At 40.8% G+C, this 17641-nt stretch overlaps 1 protein-coding gene across 2 annotated transcripts in view; it reads left to right on the top strand.

Annotated features, from left to right (window-relative positions):
* Positions 1-323: 323 nt before the first annotated feature.
* LOC129783091 (zinc finger protein 532-like) overlaps positions 324-17641 on the top strand; it is a 48664-nt gene continuing 31346 nt past the window's right edge. Inside the window, exons 1-3 of one of the 2 annotated variants that reach the window (XM_055792775.1) lie at positions 324-618; positions 1602-1806; positions 12587-14946. In XM_055792775.1, the coding sequence (XP_055648750.1) occupies positions 12607-14946 (2340 nt within the window). In that variant the 5' untranslated portion in view covers positions 324-618; positions 1602-1806; positions 12587-12606. The remainder of the gene's footprint in view (positions 619-1601; positions 1807-12586; positions 14947-17641) is intronic. The other variant, XM_055792774.1, reaches the window with a different exon arrangement.

The raw sequence follows: 17641 nt of genomic DNA, 5'->3' as shown, positions 1-17641 counted from the left end.
TCCCGTTCCCGCGCCCGGCCGCTCTCCCTGTCGCCGGCGGGGCCGCGGCCTCCCCTTCCCGGGCGCCCCCCGCGCGTAATGGGGGCCGCTTCTCTCGCCCGCGTCTCGGCGCCTCGGCAGGGTCCGCTCGGGCAGGGCCGAGCCCGGGCCGCGGGGCTGGCGGGCCCGGCGGGGGCGGCGCGGGCGCCGCGCTGAGGGGAGGGGGCCGTGGTCCGTCACTGAGGTGCCCGCGGCCACGGCGGCCCGCAGAGGCGGAAGCAGCCCACCCGGGCTGAGGGGCTGAGGGAGGGCCGGCCTCAGCTGCCTGTGTGGAGAAGACGTGGCTGAGGCAGCGGAAGAACATGGTCCTTTTCCCCAGAATGGGGTGGGGATGAGGGATGTGGAGAAAGTGCCAGATCTCTACTCTCTCCACAGGGGAAGGGGGGGTGAAGGGTTGTGCCCGAGACCTCTGCTAACAGTTACAGGTGCAGCCCGGAGAGCAGAGGGGCTGGCTGGTGTAGCCTAGCTGGCAGCTGGCTCGGAGGAAAGCCTTGCAGAAGAGCCATCTCACGGCTGATCCTGGAGAGGATGGGGCTTGGCGCGTAGGCGGAGGTAGTTACTGGTTGTGCCAGTGTGAGGGTGAGTAGCCAAAAGAAGAGCGGGGCGAACGATGTCTCGGTTTGGGGTGACTGGGCAGCCACGCAGGAGAAAGGCCCTGGGTGGCAGAGAAGGAGGGGGAGCGGGCTAGGAGCAGAGCTGCCATGGCACAGGTGGGCGAGGACCCCTGCTCTCGAGGGACTCGGGCATTGCCAGGGAGTCGTGACCTTGCTCAGGAATTGCCCCAGAGAGAGGTGTGGGGCCGAGCAAGCAGCTGCAGCCAGCAGCCATCTTTGCAGGGTTGGAGCCGAGCAGGCTGCGCAGAGCGTGTCCTGGCCTCCCCCGCAGCAGCAGGTGTGGGAAGGCAGGGGGGCTGGTCAGGCATGGGTCTGCAGCTTTCTTTTCAGCGCCTCAAGGATAGTTGAGTAGCAAAATTAAAGAGGAAAAAAAAATAAATTGGAGCCCAGTAGCCAACTCGGTGCCCCGAGGAGGGGGCAAGGGAACTATTTTGCAGGCATCTTGCTGCTGTGGAAATGGATTTCTTGAGGGTAGGGAGGTGTGTGGGTAATCTCTGTGGTAACGCCGTGCAGAGGAGAGAAAATGCCACCCAAGCGGCCCCAGGTGCAGCAAGGCAGAGAAGCCCCTGCTCAGCCACCCCACGGCCGTGGGTATGAGGGGGCAGATGTGACTCTGAGCCACGGCCACCCCATATGCTGTGGGGAGCAGCCCTTGGTTAGCAGTCTGTCTCCCAGTGCTGTGGCCAAGTCTGCCTGGTGCTGCAAGAGAGATCCTGTGAGGATTTTTATTGCGGTCTCTTTGTTAGCTACAGACAGGCACGCACACACTCACAGCTTTCAGCCAGGTTGTGGGAGGTAAGTGGGGGAGGAGAGGAAGGGAGCGCGTGGGCGGCACTGGGGAGCAAGGGGGCTGTGTGGGCCGGGCACCAGGGGGACAGGGCCGCGGCCGTCCCCGCCACCACAGAAAAAAGAGCCCCTGCGATTTTCAGTGACTTGTTGGCAACTCAGCGAGGGTTGCCATAGCTTTTTATGTAGGGTGACCAGAACCGGCTGGAACTGGTTTGAGGCAGATCAGCTCCTGAACACAATGCAGTCACTGAGCTACTACAGTGGGATAGCTTCCTCCCTTCATGGCAGCCAAAAGCAGAGGAGCTTGCAGAAAGATACCATCCCAAAACAGTATGTGAATGCACACTTTAGACACACAGCACTGGTATGTGGCTAATATAGTCATAAAGGATTCTGTATATAAATGTACATATTTGCAGTAACTGAGATTACTTTGGCTTTTCATGCCTTTTTATGCTTAAGGAATGGGCAAGAGCTGAGATTTATGACCCTTATTAAAATATTTTTGCTTTGCAAGGGTGGGACACTGGCTATGCAGTCTATTTTAAAACTAAACTAAATAAAATTGACTGAATGATTTGTAATTGTAGTTATGCTTGTGACTGAAGAATGCTGCTTTGCATGCTGTTTTATTTACAGGGTACTGTGTTGTGGTTTTCTTCTTTAGGAGATGTTAAGGGGGGGTATGCTGTGCTTTTTTGTAAGGCCAAAAGGAAACAATGTTGTTGTAGAATTGTGCGTAAAAGCATTGCAAAGATGCTGTAAGGCATACTCGTTCCCCCCCCCCCCCCCTTTTTTTTTTCTTCTCTCTCTCTCCTTGTAGGCCTATTGATTGGGGCTGCCTTTAACCCTTTCATATTTGCAGAGGTAATGCATCTGTGGCAGTAACTGAGCATTGGCTAAAAAAAAATATATCTTTCAAAAGTCAAGGTTCGCAAGGTGAGATGTGGTGTTTTGGATATGAATCTTAACAATAGCATGAAGGTACATGTGGGTGAAAAGTAAATCTGCCTCCTGATTGCACACTTTGCACATCAGTAAGGAGACAATTGTTTGTGAGTGTTAGTAAAGGAATGCTATTAACGTCCTCCAGTTTTAATAGGATTAAAGCTATTATTTGTAAAGACTTACTGATATCTTGGCTAAATACAGTATTTTCACTGAAATATACATCTAGGTATACCTTTTTTTCACAATGTAGTGATACGGAATAGGCCTCTGAGTGACAATCATAAATCATGGACCACATGGCAGTGAACTGTTCTGTGTTGTATTACAGCATTACACATTCAGAATTTGCTGTCTAATTATTCAAAGGGTGCTTGTTTGGCCATATCTGAGCAAGCCGATACTTCTGAATTAAGGTCGTCAGTGTTAAACATGTACTTAATATAGCCTACACAGGAAAAAAAAAACCAAACCAAACCACCATACAAAATAAGTAGTATGGATGGTGTTTCTTAAACTGTTGTAACCCAGGGAGAATTTTGCAGCAGTCAAGTGGAAAGATGTATTTTAAAGGTTTGATGGAGCTCCAGTGGGTTATTAGTGGCATGAATTATAATTGTGCAGTAATAAAATAAGAATAGGAAACCGGATGGGCAGTGCATCAGCTCTTGAGAGATGACTACTTTTAACTCAAAGCAATGGATAATGGATATTTTTTTTCCCCTTCTCATCTAAAAAATAAATGTGTACTTAGATTTGAGCTGGCATTGGTATCTTTTAGTGAAAGCTGAAGGATTCAGAGAAAGGGAGAGGGGGAGAGAGAAGAAAGCAGTAATGAATATAGCAAAGGGAAGAACAAAGGCTGTTAGAGCTTACACATTGGAACACTAAACATTTTGCCCTGGGGATTCTTTTGCTAGAACTGTTACTTCCTATAACAGGAAATCAGCAACTCTAGAATCTTAACCAGTATGATTTTTTAAAAAACGTCTGACCAAACCTGGCTGTGTTAGCTGGTTTGGTGGTCTACAATCAAGATAAATATGGAGGCAAAACATTGAAAATGTTCTGTTGTAGTGTGAAATTAGGGTCTTTTCCTCTGTGCTTAGCAGAATAAAGTAGACAGTCTTAAAAGCCCTGAGAGCTTGTGGACATTGGGTAAGTTGTATGGTGGCTGATGATGATAGGCAGGGTGCCTGCATCAGAGAGTGACAGTACAAGGGAACCTTATTTCTGACTGCAGTAGATTACGTAAGGTATTTAGATATTAATTGTAGAAAAGTGAAAATAGCATGCTAATGTTTAGCCTGAAATTATGGTTTTGTGGGTTTTAATGCAGCTACAATGTGTTGTTTCTCAGATTTGATAGGGCAGTAAATAGCTTGCTTGGTGGAGCAAAATGCCTAACTGATCGCTGTGTTGATTTCTGTTCATATCTTTCATGATTTGAATGTAGAGGTTCTCTATTTGACTATAGACATCTGTAGCAAAATTACGCTTGCAAACATGAATTCTTATTGCACGGATAGGAATATAGGAATAGTATCTATTGCTGATGATGCATGTTCTTTTCCAAGTGTCAGCTAAAATTCATATGTTACATGAGAGCACCTTTTAGATTTTTTTTTCTTTTTCTGCCAGAATAGTGAGCAGATTTAAAATTGTAAGTTCTTGAATTGTCACAAAACTCAATGTATCTGTTCCGTTTGAATTTTTGAACATGAGCTGTACTATGAATTTTTATTTTTAGCAAAGGAGGTGTTGAATTTGCAGGGATTTTTATAGACTGTAAGATAAGAAACCTGACTAGATGCTGGAGTCCGCAGTGTCCTTGGTGAGTTTTATTGTTTTAGTCTAATAATATGTATAAATGCTCTTCACCAGGAAATTTTTATTTTGCATGTAGGCCAGCTTTCCAGCAGAAAATGCTGCTTAATGCTGGGGGATTGGTCCTCTGTATCAGCAATTGTGATCTCATTTTGCATTGAGGCTTGTTTCAGGTATTTGACCTTGAGAATAAGGGTAATGATTTATCAAGTTCCAAGCCTCTTTTGAATGAATTAACTAACTTTGGTTTTCTTAGAAGTATGAATGTGTGTTAAAATATAAATATGCATACAGATTGCTGGGGATGTATGGTTAAAAAACCCACAAAAACAAAGGCCAAAAAAACCTTGATCCTAATGTTTTAGGGTCTGTTTGTTGCTACTGTTGCACAGGCGGGCCCTGCCTGACTTTGAGTGCTCTTATCAAGACTGTCTGCAGCTGCTTCACACTGTTTTTGCGTAAGAACTGCTATCCACTTAAAAAAAAAAAAAAAGGCAGGAAGCAAGTGCCATTTAGAATGTGATTCAAATTTGCATTAAATTGGGAATCGCAGAATTCTGTTCATTATAGTTATACATCTGAATTATTCACACATTACTGTCCCAGCCCATTTTACATCCAGAAGTACAAAATTAAGCCATTTTCATAATTCATTTTTAAGTAGAGAGCAGAAAGAATGGTATAGGGATTTACCTGCTCTTCATTAATTTATCTCCATTTTAGGAGAAATTTGGGAAGCTGCTAGGCCCAAAACCTTAATTGGATCTTTTGATAAATATAGGTAGTTTTCATTTGGCCAGCTGTAGATAGCAATGATCTGTTCTGCTCCTTATGGTGTGGGAGAGGAGATACCTTACTTGTGTTGGAAAATCCCAGTTCTTTTTGCCAGCCAAAGGCTGGTAACAGTGAACTTGGAACCAGTTGCACATGGTTCTCTTGAAACTGTGCAAGAGGTAGTTCAGTGGTGGTGTGAGAAGAGGAAATCAGCAGACTTCAGAAGATTACCCCTCTCCCTTCCTGTTTTCTCCTACGCAAAGAGAACTTGAGATACCCATTTTGCCAAAAAAAAAAAAAAAAGTTACAAAATGGAGGAGTTAGACTGCAGGATGAGGCTTCTAAGGAGTTGTAAATTACAAGTAATTATTTTACTGGAGAAGTAGAAGGCTGTCAAAAAAACCCTGTGGGAATTTGTAGAAAACAAACAGAAATTCTCAAGAACTGTCTTTGCTTAATTACATCATTGCAGGGGAAAAGGGCTCATCTTTTAACAGGTCAGAGAAGAAGGATCCATAATCAGATGCTGGATATAATAGAAAAGAGGACAGAGACGATTACCCGCTCTTTTATAATCAGTTATAGGGATGGATATGTTTTGAAAGCGGTGGTAACATGCTTATAGTTGTAAAACAACTCGGGCTTATTCTGGGGTTATCTTGCTCGTTGATTTGACATGGCTTGGTGATCCATAATTGCAAAACTCAGCTGAGTGATAAGCACAGAATAGCACTTTGCCATACCTCACCTTAAAGACTGAATAAGAGACTCCTCTGCAGAGATCTTGTATTCCTAAGGCTCTAAACCTGAATCTGTGGGCAAACCCACTGGAAAAAGTTTTGCTTGTATGAATTAACAGCAAACAAGGCAACAAAAACACTCAAGCTTTAGTCTGGCTGCAGCGGCATCAGCATTCTGTGTGCAGACATAAGTATAACCCTCATGACCTCTGGGGACTCCCAAATTATTTTGTATACTGGGAAAAGACAGTGTGCACACACCTGCACTCTAGGTTATAGCAATACACCCCGAACAACAGGCAAGTGCTATTCAATAGCTTTGCGATTTTTTTCCCATGACTTCCATCTTCTGCCATCCCAAATGTAATTTGCTACCATTGCTTTCTTTTGTGGTGTATGTGATTTTGAACCACCAAAATTTGTATGGAATACACTCCTGAACTGAAAAGTTAAAGATAATTTAAACAGTTATAACCAAACTGTGGTTTTATTCAAATCGACAGAATACACTTGATAATGCATTGGCTGTGGTAGTTTTATTGCTTGTTTTCAGAGTTTGCTGGTTTAAAACTCGGGCAGTCAATGTGTGGATTAATAGGCTTCTGTGGTATTCTAGAACTAGATAGAATGCGTGGAGGAATGGGTTTGTTAAATATTTTTTTATTGATTAGTAAATATTTTAGCAATTACTCTGAAATAATACTGTCTTTGTGCATAGCACAGAACAATATTTTGGATTAATAGTTGAGAAAGGTTGGCATTCAGGTTTATTTCCTCCTTACGGCATCCAGATTTGTTTATACCATCTTAAATGTACAGTTCTCATGACAGTAGATCAAAGTCAAATGACAGCTGGTACTGTCTGCTGTGGAAACAGGCCACAGAAACAGCCTCATAAATCACAGCCACTAGCTGAGCTTTGTGCACCTTCTTACCCTGCCCCAATTCCAAAATGTTCTATTTGGCCATGGCATGGGCTGGCATTGTGCTCTGCATCTGTCACAGCTTGCTTCCGTTTGATGGTGGACTCTGGACATGCACTTGGATATTGTCGCAAGTGGGTGGAAAGGCAAGTGAATGTGGGTAGGTCTGAATGCTGATTAACAGTTTAAATATTTTTTTTTTACTGTGAGGGTGGTGAAATGCTGGAACCTGTTGTCTTGAGAGAGGTTCTGGGGTCTCCATCTTTGGAAATACTCAAAACCTGACTGGACAGTGTCCTGCTGTAGCTGACCTGGCTTTGAGCAGAGAAGGTGGAGTTCCAGAGCTCAGCTGTTCTGAGACTCTGTGAAATGCCTGTTGAAAACTTGTTTGGGCTAGTAAAGAATAAATAATGAAATTCTTCTGAAACTGTCCACACATATTAGAAAAAACTCCACAAAACCTAAAAATGTTAATACTTGAAATACTGGGCTAATACTTACCTTCCAAAGCTTTTTTGAGGGGGAGGAGGGAGGAAGAAAATTGGTAGAATGTCCTTTTCGAAAACCAGAAGTGTAATTTCAGATTTCTCTTACTCATTGAGGCTTGGGCATGAAGACAAATTGGGTTTTCCTTGTTTGTTTTCCTTCTTTTCCTTGTTTGTTTTCCTTCTTTTCCTTTTTCTTTAAAGGCAGATAGATACAGTGCTTAATGTTGAAATAGCAGATTGCTTGGTGTAAATTTTAACTGTAAACTGCCCCATATTTCACAAAGATGTTTACATCAGGACTGGCATAACCTTATTGGTACTATGGATGGTAAATGAGACCTCGATCCTAATAATTCAAAATGTGCCTATTATGAAAGGACATAGGAAGTCATGCACACACACTTTGAACAAAGTGTGAACACAAACAAAACAATCTTTGTTTATCCTCCAGAACTTAATTCACACCTTACATTTCAGTAAGGTATTGGTGCACACATAGAGGTGGATGTTGTCACCAAAGAGATTAATGGAAATCACGAAGTAAGTATATTCAGTCTGTTGTCTGAAGTTTTTAAGACTCAGTGGTATCTTCCTAGGAAGTCCTATTGCCCACCATCAAAAAAGCAGAACCCAGAAGCATTGCACCTCACTGCCCCATGGTGTTCTAGCTGTGTAATTTGCATTGGCCATATTCAGAATTTTTTCCTTTTTACTTACTTTTGTTGTTGAGTAATCAGTAAGCAAAGTAATGCGTGAATTTTTGAAGAAACTGGTTTTCTTTAGTAACTTTTCTCAAGTAATTCAAGCACTCTAAAGGTTGCGCGTTGTAGGACGAAAGTGGTAGGCCTTTCCTGGTGTTCTGCTGGTAAACATCCGCAGGCAGCCAGGTGGAGAGGCAGGGAACAGAACTAGTCCATGAGAAGGAAAAGGAATGTTACGAAGGGAGATGTCATCTGAAAATGAAATAGTACTTTGGACAGAGTCAGGAAATCTAAGAACTGACTCCTTACATGAGTATCCACAAATTTAGGGGCGTTTATTGTATCATTTGACCATTGTTCTTCATAATACATACTTCAGGTTAGCAGTCCCCTGTTCTGAGGTGAATCTTGTTTCTGATATTTACAAACTAAAAATGAAAAAAATGTCTATTTTGGATGAAGATTGGGGGGTGGGGGTCTTGCAGGTTGTTTCCTTAAATACATTTTTATTTGTTTAATCTGAAGAATGTATCCTTGATTACATACCTTGTGGACTGTTTCTCAGTTTGATTCTGGATATCATCTTAATGGCAGCCCTCTGATGCTGTTTTTTACAGCTTTGTGTGTCTCTTTGGAGACACTGAGCTTTGCTCTCAGCACTTTAAAAGCAGTTCTTGAAGAAATTCTGGTTCCTGGAAAATTGGGATTTCTTAGGGAACCAGGAACTTGCCTCATTTCCTGGTCTGAAGTATTTACAGGCATCATGTTGGCCCAGAGAAGGAATAGACTAACAGCTTGTCTGGCAGCCAGGGTGTCAGTTGATTTTGATCTTGGATGAAATGAAAGGCAGAGTTTTATCCTTAAGAGAATCAGTTACTGAAAGGTTTTTGGAGAAAAAAAAAAAGGGGGGGGGAGGAATGTGGCATCAGAGTCCTGATAGTTGTGGTGGAAACAAAGGTTATATACTGAATCTTAAAATGGTATACTGGAATAGTGAGGAAGAGATTAATAACATGTCCATGTTACAACTTTGCTTACTTGTTTATCAAGATTGGCCATGTCTTTTGTCCCTTTTTGTTTAACTTAGATTGCTTTAAAAATTTGAAGAACAGGAGAGATCTCTTAAGCGCAGCAGTAATTCTGGATCCCTAATGCAGAAGAAACCATTCCATTCTCTGTTGGAGCGTGGGAGTTGTTCCTTCTGCATGGACTTGAAAGACAGTTGCAACTTCATGCAGTGTGCTCTCTGTGGATAAATTTATGATCTTTGGTCTATAGACCTCTGAATTATTTTGACATATTTTCCCATTTTGGAATTAGTCTAATTGAGTTTCTCACTAAAGAACAAATGTGTCTTAATTCATTGCTATTGCTAAATGTTAATTAAACTCCAGTATATGTAATTAGAGGAAGTTCTAGACTAGGAAAACTTTTTAGTTCTTTTTGAGTGTATATAACAGCTGCAAAAAGACACCTATGGACAGGTGTATAATCAGAGGGCAAGTTATTATTATCTCGAATCATGGAAAACTGTCAGTAAGACTGTGTTTCTGTGGTTTTACATGGATTTGGTGTGCTCTGGTTTCTGGAACCTTTTCTATTTAATTCTTAAAAGAATTTTCTTTGTAGTTTTGATATTATGTGTGCATGTATTTTTGTATTTATTAGGTAACTGCCTTTGTAATTGTGGCACTTTCATAGGATCTTGAAATCCTTCAGGCAGAGGATAGACTGAAGGTCCACAGCACTGTGCATAAGTGTGATACTCGCATTGCTTTGGTATACAAAGGTGTCTGCTGCCACGTGTGCTGAACGCAATGAGTCTGGCTATACTGCAAGAGAGTGGAGCGGTACTAGTTGTCTAGTCTGTTTTCTTAAATCTTTATGTTCATTTTATTCCAGTTACTAGTTTTAAATGCATGAGGGCTAGAAACTTGTTTTTGGATAAATGGGTTTAAAAAACCCAAATACACAATAAAACCAGAATTATGAAACATTCTTATATCTCATAAGTATAAATCTGGTAAGTAAGTAGATTATAACAATTTGCTTTACTAAAGTAGTGAAGTGAAGCCTTGATGGTGAGTAGGCTACTCTATATTATCCATTAAGTAAAGGAATTATGAGTTAATCAAGAGAGTAAATTAATCAGTTGCACCAGAATACTAATATTTTGTAGAGAATCCCATGCTCAGTTCAGCTCTGCAGAAGGACTTGGTGCAACAAAAAGGAGTTAATATGTTGGACAAAACAACAAGACTATTAAGTGGACCATGTAAACAATTCCCAAAAGCATTATATATTTATTTGAGAGTATTACATTAAATATTGCTGTGTATTCCAGTATCCTTGAGAAATTTTCCTCTGTTAACTTTCTTGGAGTCCATAATGACTTCCAGGTACCCAGTGTAGATGGAATAAATAAATCTTACGTATTTTTGTCAAGTAAAGGGATTATGCCATTTTAATAAACTGTATATTTCTGAGAAAAAGTTAAGAGTGCTGCCCGTGTTGATAATGATATGCATAAAAATAGGTATTTAAACATGTACATTCTTACTAGTTTTTCTTAGCACTGTTACAGCTGAATTCAACAGTCAGCAAGTAGTTTCTCCACAGAGCTCAAGATAATGAGCTAAGAGGAGGAGGAAGAGATCTACTGCAGCTGTAGGATGCATCTCTGTTGGCAAGAGGCTTCTGCCATGGGGCATGTAGCTTCCTGCTTATCTCAGCTAATATGAGGAGCTTGAAGAGCACTGCTGCAGTTAGCCACACCATTGTTCTGTGATGGCCTGGGTTAACTGCTGCTGGAGGCAGAACCTTGAGCTATATAATAAGGATGTTTTCCAGTCTTTTAGTGTGATACAAAGGCAGGAGGACAGATGAGTGCTTCCTGAATGGGCACTTTCTAACAATAACACTTAACTTGATTAAATATCTTTTCATGTTGAATACTAACTTTGGCATGGTAATGTACTTTCATTGTTCAGTAATTAAAAACAGCTCTGTCTCAACATCTCAGATCATACCTGTGCATGATTATGAAAGAAAATGAAAAAAAGTCTGTCTGTAATGGATTTTTGTAGATCTCTACAAGTGATTCTGCTGCACGCCTCAATGTTACTATTGAAATGTCTGTGAAAGAGGCAAATGTCATAGTGGGATTTAAATCTAGGAAGTATACTCAAAGTTAGCTTTTCTTTTTACACAGCATTTGTGTAAGTTTCAGTTACCTGTTTGGTTTGGGAATTGCAAGGAAAAAACCCACCAATAGAGGTCAGTGGCAATTAAAAATAATAGGATCTGGAAAATGTTATCTGTGAGGGGAAAGAAAACCCTTAAGTTCTGGTGTTGGTTAGCCTAAAAAGGAGAATTTTGAAGGGAGATAATGGTCTCGGAGTAAAGTGCTGTTGCAAAGAGGATTGGTGTATAGAACCACATGTGATTCATTTGGATCGCATCAAGAAAGATTGAGATTATGCTGTAGGAAACATACAGCAGTGAAAATTATGAATGACTGTGTTCTGGTTTCAGCTGGGATAGAGTTAATTTTCTTGGTAGCTGGTGCAGTGCTGTGTTTTGGATTTGGTGTGAGAACAATGTTGATAACACACTGAAGTTTTAGTTGTTGCTGGGTAATGTTTATACTAAGTCAAGGACTTTTCAGTCTCTCAGACCCTGCCAGCGAGAAGGGGAGGGGACATAGCCAGGGCAGCTGACCCGAACCAGCCAAAGGGATATTCCGTACCATAGGATGCTGTGCTGGGTATATAAACTGGGGGTAGTGGGCCTGGGCCTGTTGATCGCTGCTGGGGGACTGGCTGGGCATTGGTCAGCAGGTGGTGTGTGAGCAGTTGTAGTCTGTATCACTTAGGATTTTTCTCCCTTCCATTTGGATTTCACTTCTCTCCCCTTCTCCCTCCTTTTCATTATAACTGTTGTTGTCATTGTTACTGTTTTAATTATTAAATTGTTCTTATCTCAACCCTTGAGTTTTACATTCCCTTCTGATTTTCCTCCCCATCCTGCTGGCCTGGGGGGAGTGAGTGAGTAGTGGCTGCGTGTTAGTTACCAGCTGGGGTTAAACCACAACAGGCTGGAATAAATTACATTGGAGGTTGTAGAAAATCTCTTGTTATGGGAGGTCTTCAAAGTAGGTGAGACACCTGTTAGGAGTAGTGGAGATACATCCTTCATTAGAGTTGCTGAAAAAAAGCATTGCAAACATTGGGAGGCACTTACTTTGTAATTCTTATAAAGCAATTCAATTTACAGAGAACAGTGAAGCATTCTTAAACCGTTAATAGAAACAGATTTGTTACTGTCTTCAAGAAGGCTTATCAGGTTAATGCAAATGTGAAGGAAAATCTACACTTAGAGGAATTGCAAGTGCCTCACGTAATTTTCTTGAAAGTCTAGGTATCTTCCTGTAATCATAATGTATGTGGGGGAGTGTAGGAAGTGGGACAGGAAGAAAGTCACTGAAGAGAAATTGGTGCCTCAAATGAAATGACTACATTATAGCCTGTGAAGCTGATGGACTACTGTAGCTCTTGATGTAATAATTTGACTGTACACTTGCACTGGAACACTGTTCTGTAACAAATAATTTCTGAAAATACTATTTCAGAAGTGAAATTAACGCCTTCTTGCATGGCGTATGTGAACATACACTTACTTTGTGTAAGACTCTGCTATTAGAGCTTAAAATACTGAGATTATGACTTTCTGCTTATTTTACAGATTTGCTTACAATCAAATACATGACCATGGGGGATATGAAGACCCCAGATTTTGATGACCTTCTTGCAGCCTTTGACATACCAGACATGGTAGATCCAAAAGCAGCTATTGAATCTGGTCATGATGACCATGAAAGCCACATAAAACAAAATGCTCACACAGATGAAGATTCTCATGCCCCGTCATCGTCTGATGTTGGTGTGAGTGTCATTGTGAAAAATGTGCGTACTATTGATTCTTCAGAGGGAGTGGACAAGGATGGCCACCATTCCACAGGCAATGGCTTGCATAATGGCTTTCTAATGTCATCAGCTCTTGATAGTTACAGTAAAGATGAAGGGAAGTCAATTAAAGATGATGGGTCAGCTTCTGAGACTACAGTGAAGGATTCGGCTTTCAACCAGTTTAGCCCAATATCAAGTGCAGAAGAATTTGATGATGACGAAAAAATTGAGGTGGATGACCCCCCAGATAAAGAGGATATGCGTGCAAATTTCAGAGCAAATGTCTTGGCAGGATCTGTATCTCAGCAGGAATATGACAAACTAAAGGCACTTGGAGGAGAGAACTTGATTAAATCTGGAATCCCAGTTTCAAGTAGTATAGATAAAAATAAAGCTGCTAAACGAGAGGCAGAGACAAACTCCATGAAATTAAGTGTCTATGAGCCTTTTAAAGCTCGAAAAACAGAGGACAAATTGCTAAAAGACAATTCTGAGAAGCTTCTTGAAAACAGGGTACTTGATGGAAAACTGAGTACTGAAAAAGGTGTAACAAATCTTGCCAGCATTTCACAGTCGAAAGCAAAGTCATCAGCAAAGCTTTCTTCATGCATTGCTGCAATTGCAGCACTGAGTGCTAAAAAGGCAGCTACAGATACCAGTAAAGATTTACAGTCTAATTCAGGAGAATCTTCTCCATTACCAAAAGACATGAGTGAAAGTCCTCGGGCTATTGAAAAATCACCTGAATCTCAGAGTCTCATTGATGGTGCTAAAAAGCCCTATATCAAGCCACCTGATAGTCCCAGAAGCGTATCAAGTGAAAACAGTAGCAAAGGTTCTCCATCTTCTCCTGCAGGGTCAACACCAGCAATTCCTAAAGTTCGCATTAAAACCATCAAGACTTCTTCTGGGGAGATCAAGAGAACTGTTACTAGAGTATTGCCAGAAGTTGATTTGGACTCTGGTAAAAAGCCAGAGCAGACTGCTTCTATGGTAACTTCCATGACTTCTCTCCTGTCCTCACCAACTTCAGCTGCTGTTCTTTCCTCTCCTCCCAGAGCTCCTCTCCAGTCCACAGTTGTCACCAATGCAGTTGCATCTGCAGAACTTGCACCAAAACAGGTCACTATCAAACCTGTGGCTACTGCCTTTCTCCCTGTTTCAGCAGTTAAAACAGCAGGTTCACAAGTTATAAATTTGAAGCTTGCGAACAATACTACAGTGAAAGCCACCGTGATATCTGCTGCTTCAGTGCAGAGTGCCAGTAGCGCCATTATAAAAGCTGCCAACGCTATACAGCAGCAGACTGTTGTGGTGCCAGCATCAAGCCTTGCCAGTGCTAAACTTGTGCCAAAGACAGTCCATCTTGCCAACCTTAATCTTCTGCCTCAAGGTGCTCAAACCACCTCTGAACTCCGCCAAGTGCTAACAAAACCTCAGCAACAAATAAAGCAGGCAATAATTTCTGCAGCAGCCTCACAGCCTTCTAAAAAAATGTCTCGAGTCCAAGTGGTGTCATCTTTACAAAGTTCTGTAGTGGAAGCGTTCAATAAGGTGCTGAGTAGCGTCAATCCCGTACCAGTTTACATCCCAAACCTTAGTCCCCCTGCCAATGCCGGAATAACATTACCAACACGAGGTTATAAGTGTTTGGAGTGTGGCGACTCATTTGCTCTTGAGAAGAGCCTGACCCAGCATTATGACAGGAGGAGTGTGCGAATTGAAGTGACATGTAATCACTGTACAAAAAATTTAGTTTTCTACAATAAGTGCAGTCTTCTTTCCCATGCTCGTGGACACAAGGAAAAAGGAGTTGTAATGCAGTGTTCACACTTGATTTTAAAACCAGTTCCAGCAGATCAAATGATAGCATCTCCTTCAAGCAATACTGCTACGTCTATGCTTCAAAGCCCTGTGGGAGTTGGCACACATACTGTAACAAAGATACAGTCTGGCTTAACTGGGACTGTAATATCGGCCCCATCAAGTACTCCTGTCATCCCAGCTATGCCACTAGATGAAGATCCATCGAAACTCTGTAGACATAGTCTAAAGTGTTTGGAGTGTAATGAAGTTTTCCAAGATGAGACATCTCTTGCAACTCATTTCCAGCAGGCTGCAGACACAAGTGGACAAGTAGAGTATCATATGTTTAAATTCCAGTGTTTCATCTATAAACCTAGGAGACTTTGATATGTTTTTACTTTCATTTAGCTGTTAATTATCTGAACCTCCGTGATTAAAATTACAAACAAAATACACAAAAGATCTTGCAAGCACTTACATAGTGGATGTCAACGTTTTTTAAATAAGAGTTTTCTTATAATTTCTTAGAGCCTGAAGTCCAAAATCGACACTTAATTTCTGCTAAAATTTAGCATTAGCTTTCTTAGAGCTGAGTATCATAATACTGAAAGTAATAATAGTCTTTACGAAGAATTTTTAATGATCCTTTCTGTGCTTTGGAACTTGAGTATCTTGTGGAATCCACTTAATTGGCACCCTCACTAACAGCCCATCTGTTCAATCTGAATGATAGTTTTAAGCGGTTCATTCTTGATTTGTTTTCAGGTTTTATTATTTTCATAAAGCACCATAAGAGAGCTAGGCATTCCTCATCTACAGGGACTCTAGGCAATAAATAAATGGCACACTGATTCGATTGAAAGGATATGCATGCTGTTTTCTTCAGGACTTTCTTAAACAAAAGTGAAAAGTGGTGTTCACTAGCATGCACTTCTTGCTGTGTGACCATTTATTTATTTGTATTGGTTTTCCTTTCCTCTTATGATTGCTAATGAGTTAAATTTACAAACCTTTTTAAAATTCTTTACTAATGTATGTGGCCTAATCTGAAAGAAACATATAATTAAATAAAAAATATTAATCAGTATGCGATGTATTTTATAAACCTGTAAGAGTTAAGATCGTTAATTAAATGATGTAGTTGGATTTCTTTAGGGGTGTGCCAATTAAAAGGGATTCTGGTGTGTTTCAAAGCATTCAGTTGAGCTTGGTGTTGCAACTGCTTGCTATGTCGAAAGCTGAAAACCTGTAAACATGCTCAGACTGACCAAGACAGGAATGCCTCAGGAATATTCCTGGGAATCACACAGCAGCGTACAGGATAAAGATTTTTAAGTCCTGCAGTTAGGAAAAAATCCACTAGTCCTAGAAGTGCAGACAGGTTCCTGTCAGATCTATTTGCTAAACTTAAGAGCTGTTCTGTGAGTTACACTGCACCCACCACTACAGATAGTAATGTAAAGAGATTAGAGTGTGGAAATGATCTTGACTATATGGATTGTGTGGCTCTGGCTCAGCTCCTACTTTGCTAACTGGCTAGCAGACTTAGGCCAAAATTGCCTGGATTCCCAGAGAAATGTTAGTGAATTTCTTTTTGTAAGATAGTACAGATGTGCCTACCTAAAGCGAGTTTATGGAAGCTTTTTGTCAGAAAGAAGTTAGCAGAATGTATTCTGTCCTTAGATCTTGCTGCAGTTTTGGATGGCTGACCATAAGTATATTCAGCACCAGCTCTTGAGTTACTTAATACTCAGTAACTGGTCTTTAGCTAACTGCTTTGTTGGTGCTTATTGGTGTTAGATTTATCTCTTTTTTCATAATAGGTCCATTAGGTATCATTTGGTATGATAAGATCCAGTAGGCCTTGTGAAAGCCCTGTTGTTCTTGGTACTATAAAATCAAGCAATTAAGTCACCAAGATAAAGCAAGTGGATGAGAGACAGATAAATATACTGAAAATAGGTTGGGAGGATGAGGTAAGGATAAAATGGAAAAAAAATAATAGAGAATAACCAAAGATAATGTGCTCACTTTCTGTGGGGGCCTTTTTTTCTGTGGACAGGTAAACTAAACAGATTAGAAACACCTTTTGCCTTTTCCTGGTACTTCTGTCTGGTGCTTTTGCCCTGCTGCTGAGTTTGCTCTCTATGCATGTCCTGTTAGGTACTGCTTACCCTGGTGATTTTATATGGGAAAGTAACCAAGATTTTCATAGATTGTCAAAATACGACTGCAGTTAGGTGGAAAGATAAGTGTGGGTGCACAGGTACTGCTGTTCAGGGAGGAAAGCTCATGAAGGTACAGAAAACAAGTCAGCATTGCCTTTCTACCTGTCAGCGTGTTTGTGTCTCTTGTTGGAAGCTTGCTTTCTTTTAAGAGCTGATGTATGAATAAGACCTTAATACCTACTTAACAGGCCATGCATTAAAAAACCCCAAATAAACACCTCATTACTGAAAAGCACTGAATGAAAAGAAGGTATTTTTTTGTTACTCCATTTTAAAAGAACATTCTTAATAAACATAGTTTTAAATGTTCTTTCTTGAAATACCCTCTTACAAATTAATTAAATATTTTTCATAGTCCTTTTCATATATCAAGAAGCAGTTTTCGATTCTGTATTGTTTTTTTACATACTGTAGTGTTGTAGCTGTACTGAAATGCCCAGCATAGAAACTTCAATGGAACAGTTGCTTTAGTGAGAGCAATACATCCTGCTTTCTTTACAAGTTATCTTTTTGTCCATTTTTCGTCCAGAGCATTGCTGCAAGGGTAGTGTTTGCTGAAGAAAGACTCTGTATAGGCATTTATTAATAAACATTTTGGTACTTTTTTCATTGTATGTTACCCTTTGAAAAGCTTGGACGAGAAATACTCTTGACTTCTGTTTTCCTTCTTAGTGCATAGCACTGACTTTTTGTTGTAAAACTACCATTATGGGGAGAAGGGGACAGGGAAGTTAGATCAAATTGATATTTTAACTTTGGAAGGAAGGAAGGAAATAAAAATAAATATTCAGATTTTG

Source organism: Falco peregrinus, chromosome W (assembly GCF_023634155.1).
Source record: "Falco peregrinus isolate bFalPer1 chromosome W, bFalPer1.pri, whole genome shotgun sequence".
NCBI classification, from domain to species: Eukaryota; Metazoa; Chordata; class Aves; order Falconiformes; family Falconidae; genus Falco; species Falco peregrinus.
The sequence above is the reverse complement of the archived record's forward strand: the minus strand, read 5'-3'. Positions and strand labels throughout refer to the sequence as shown.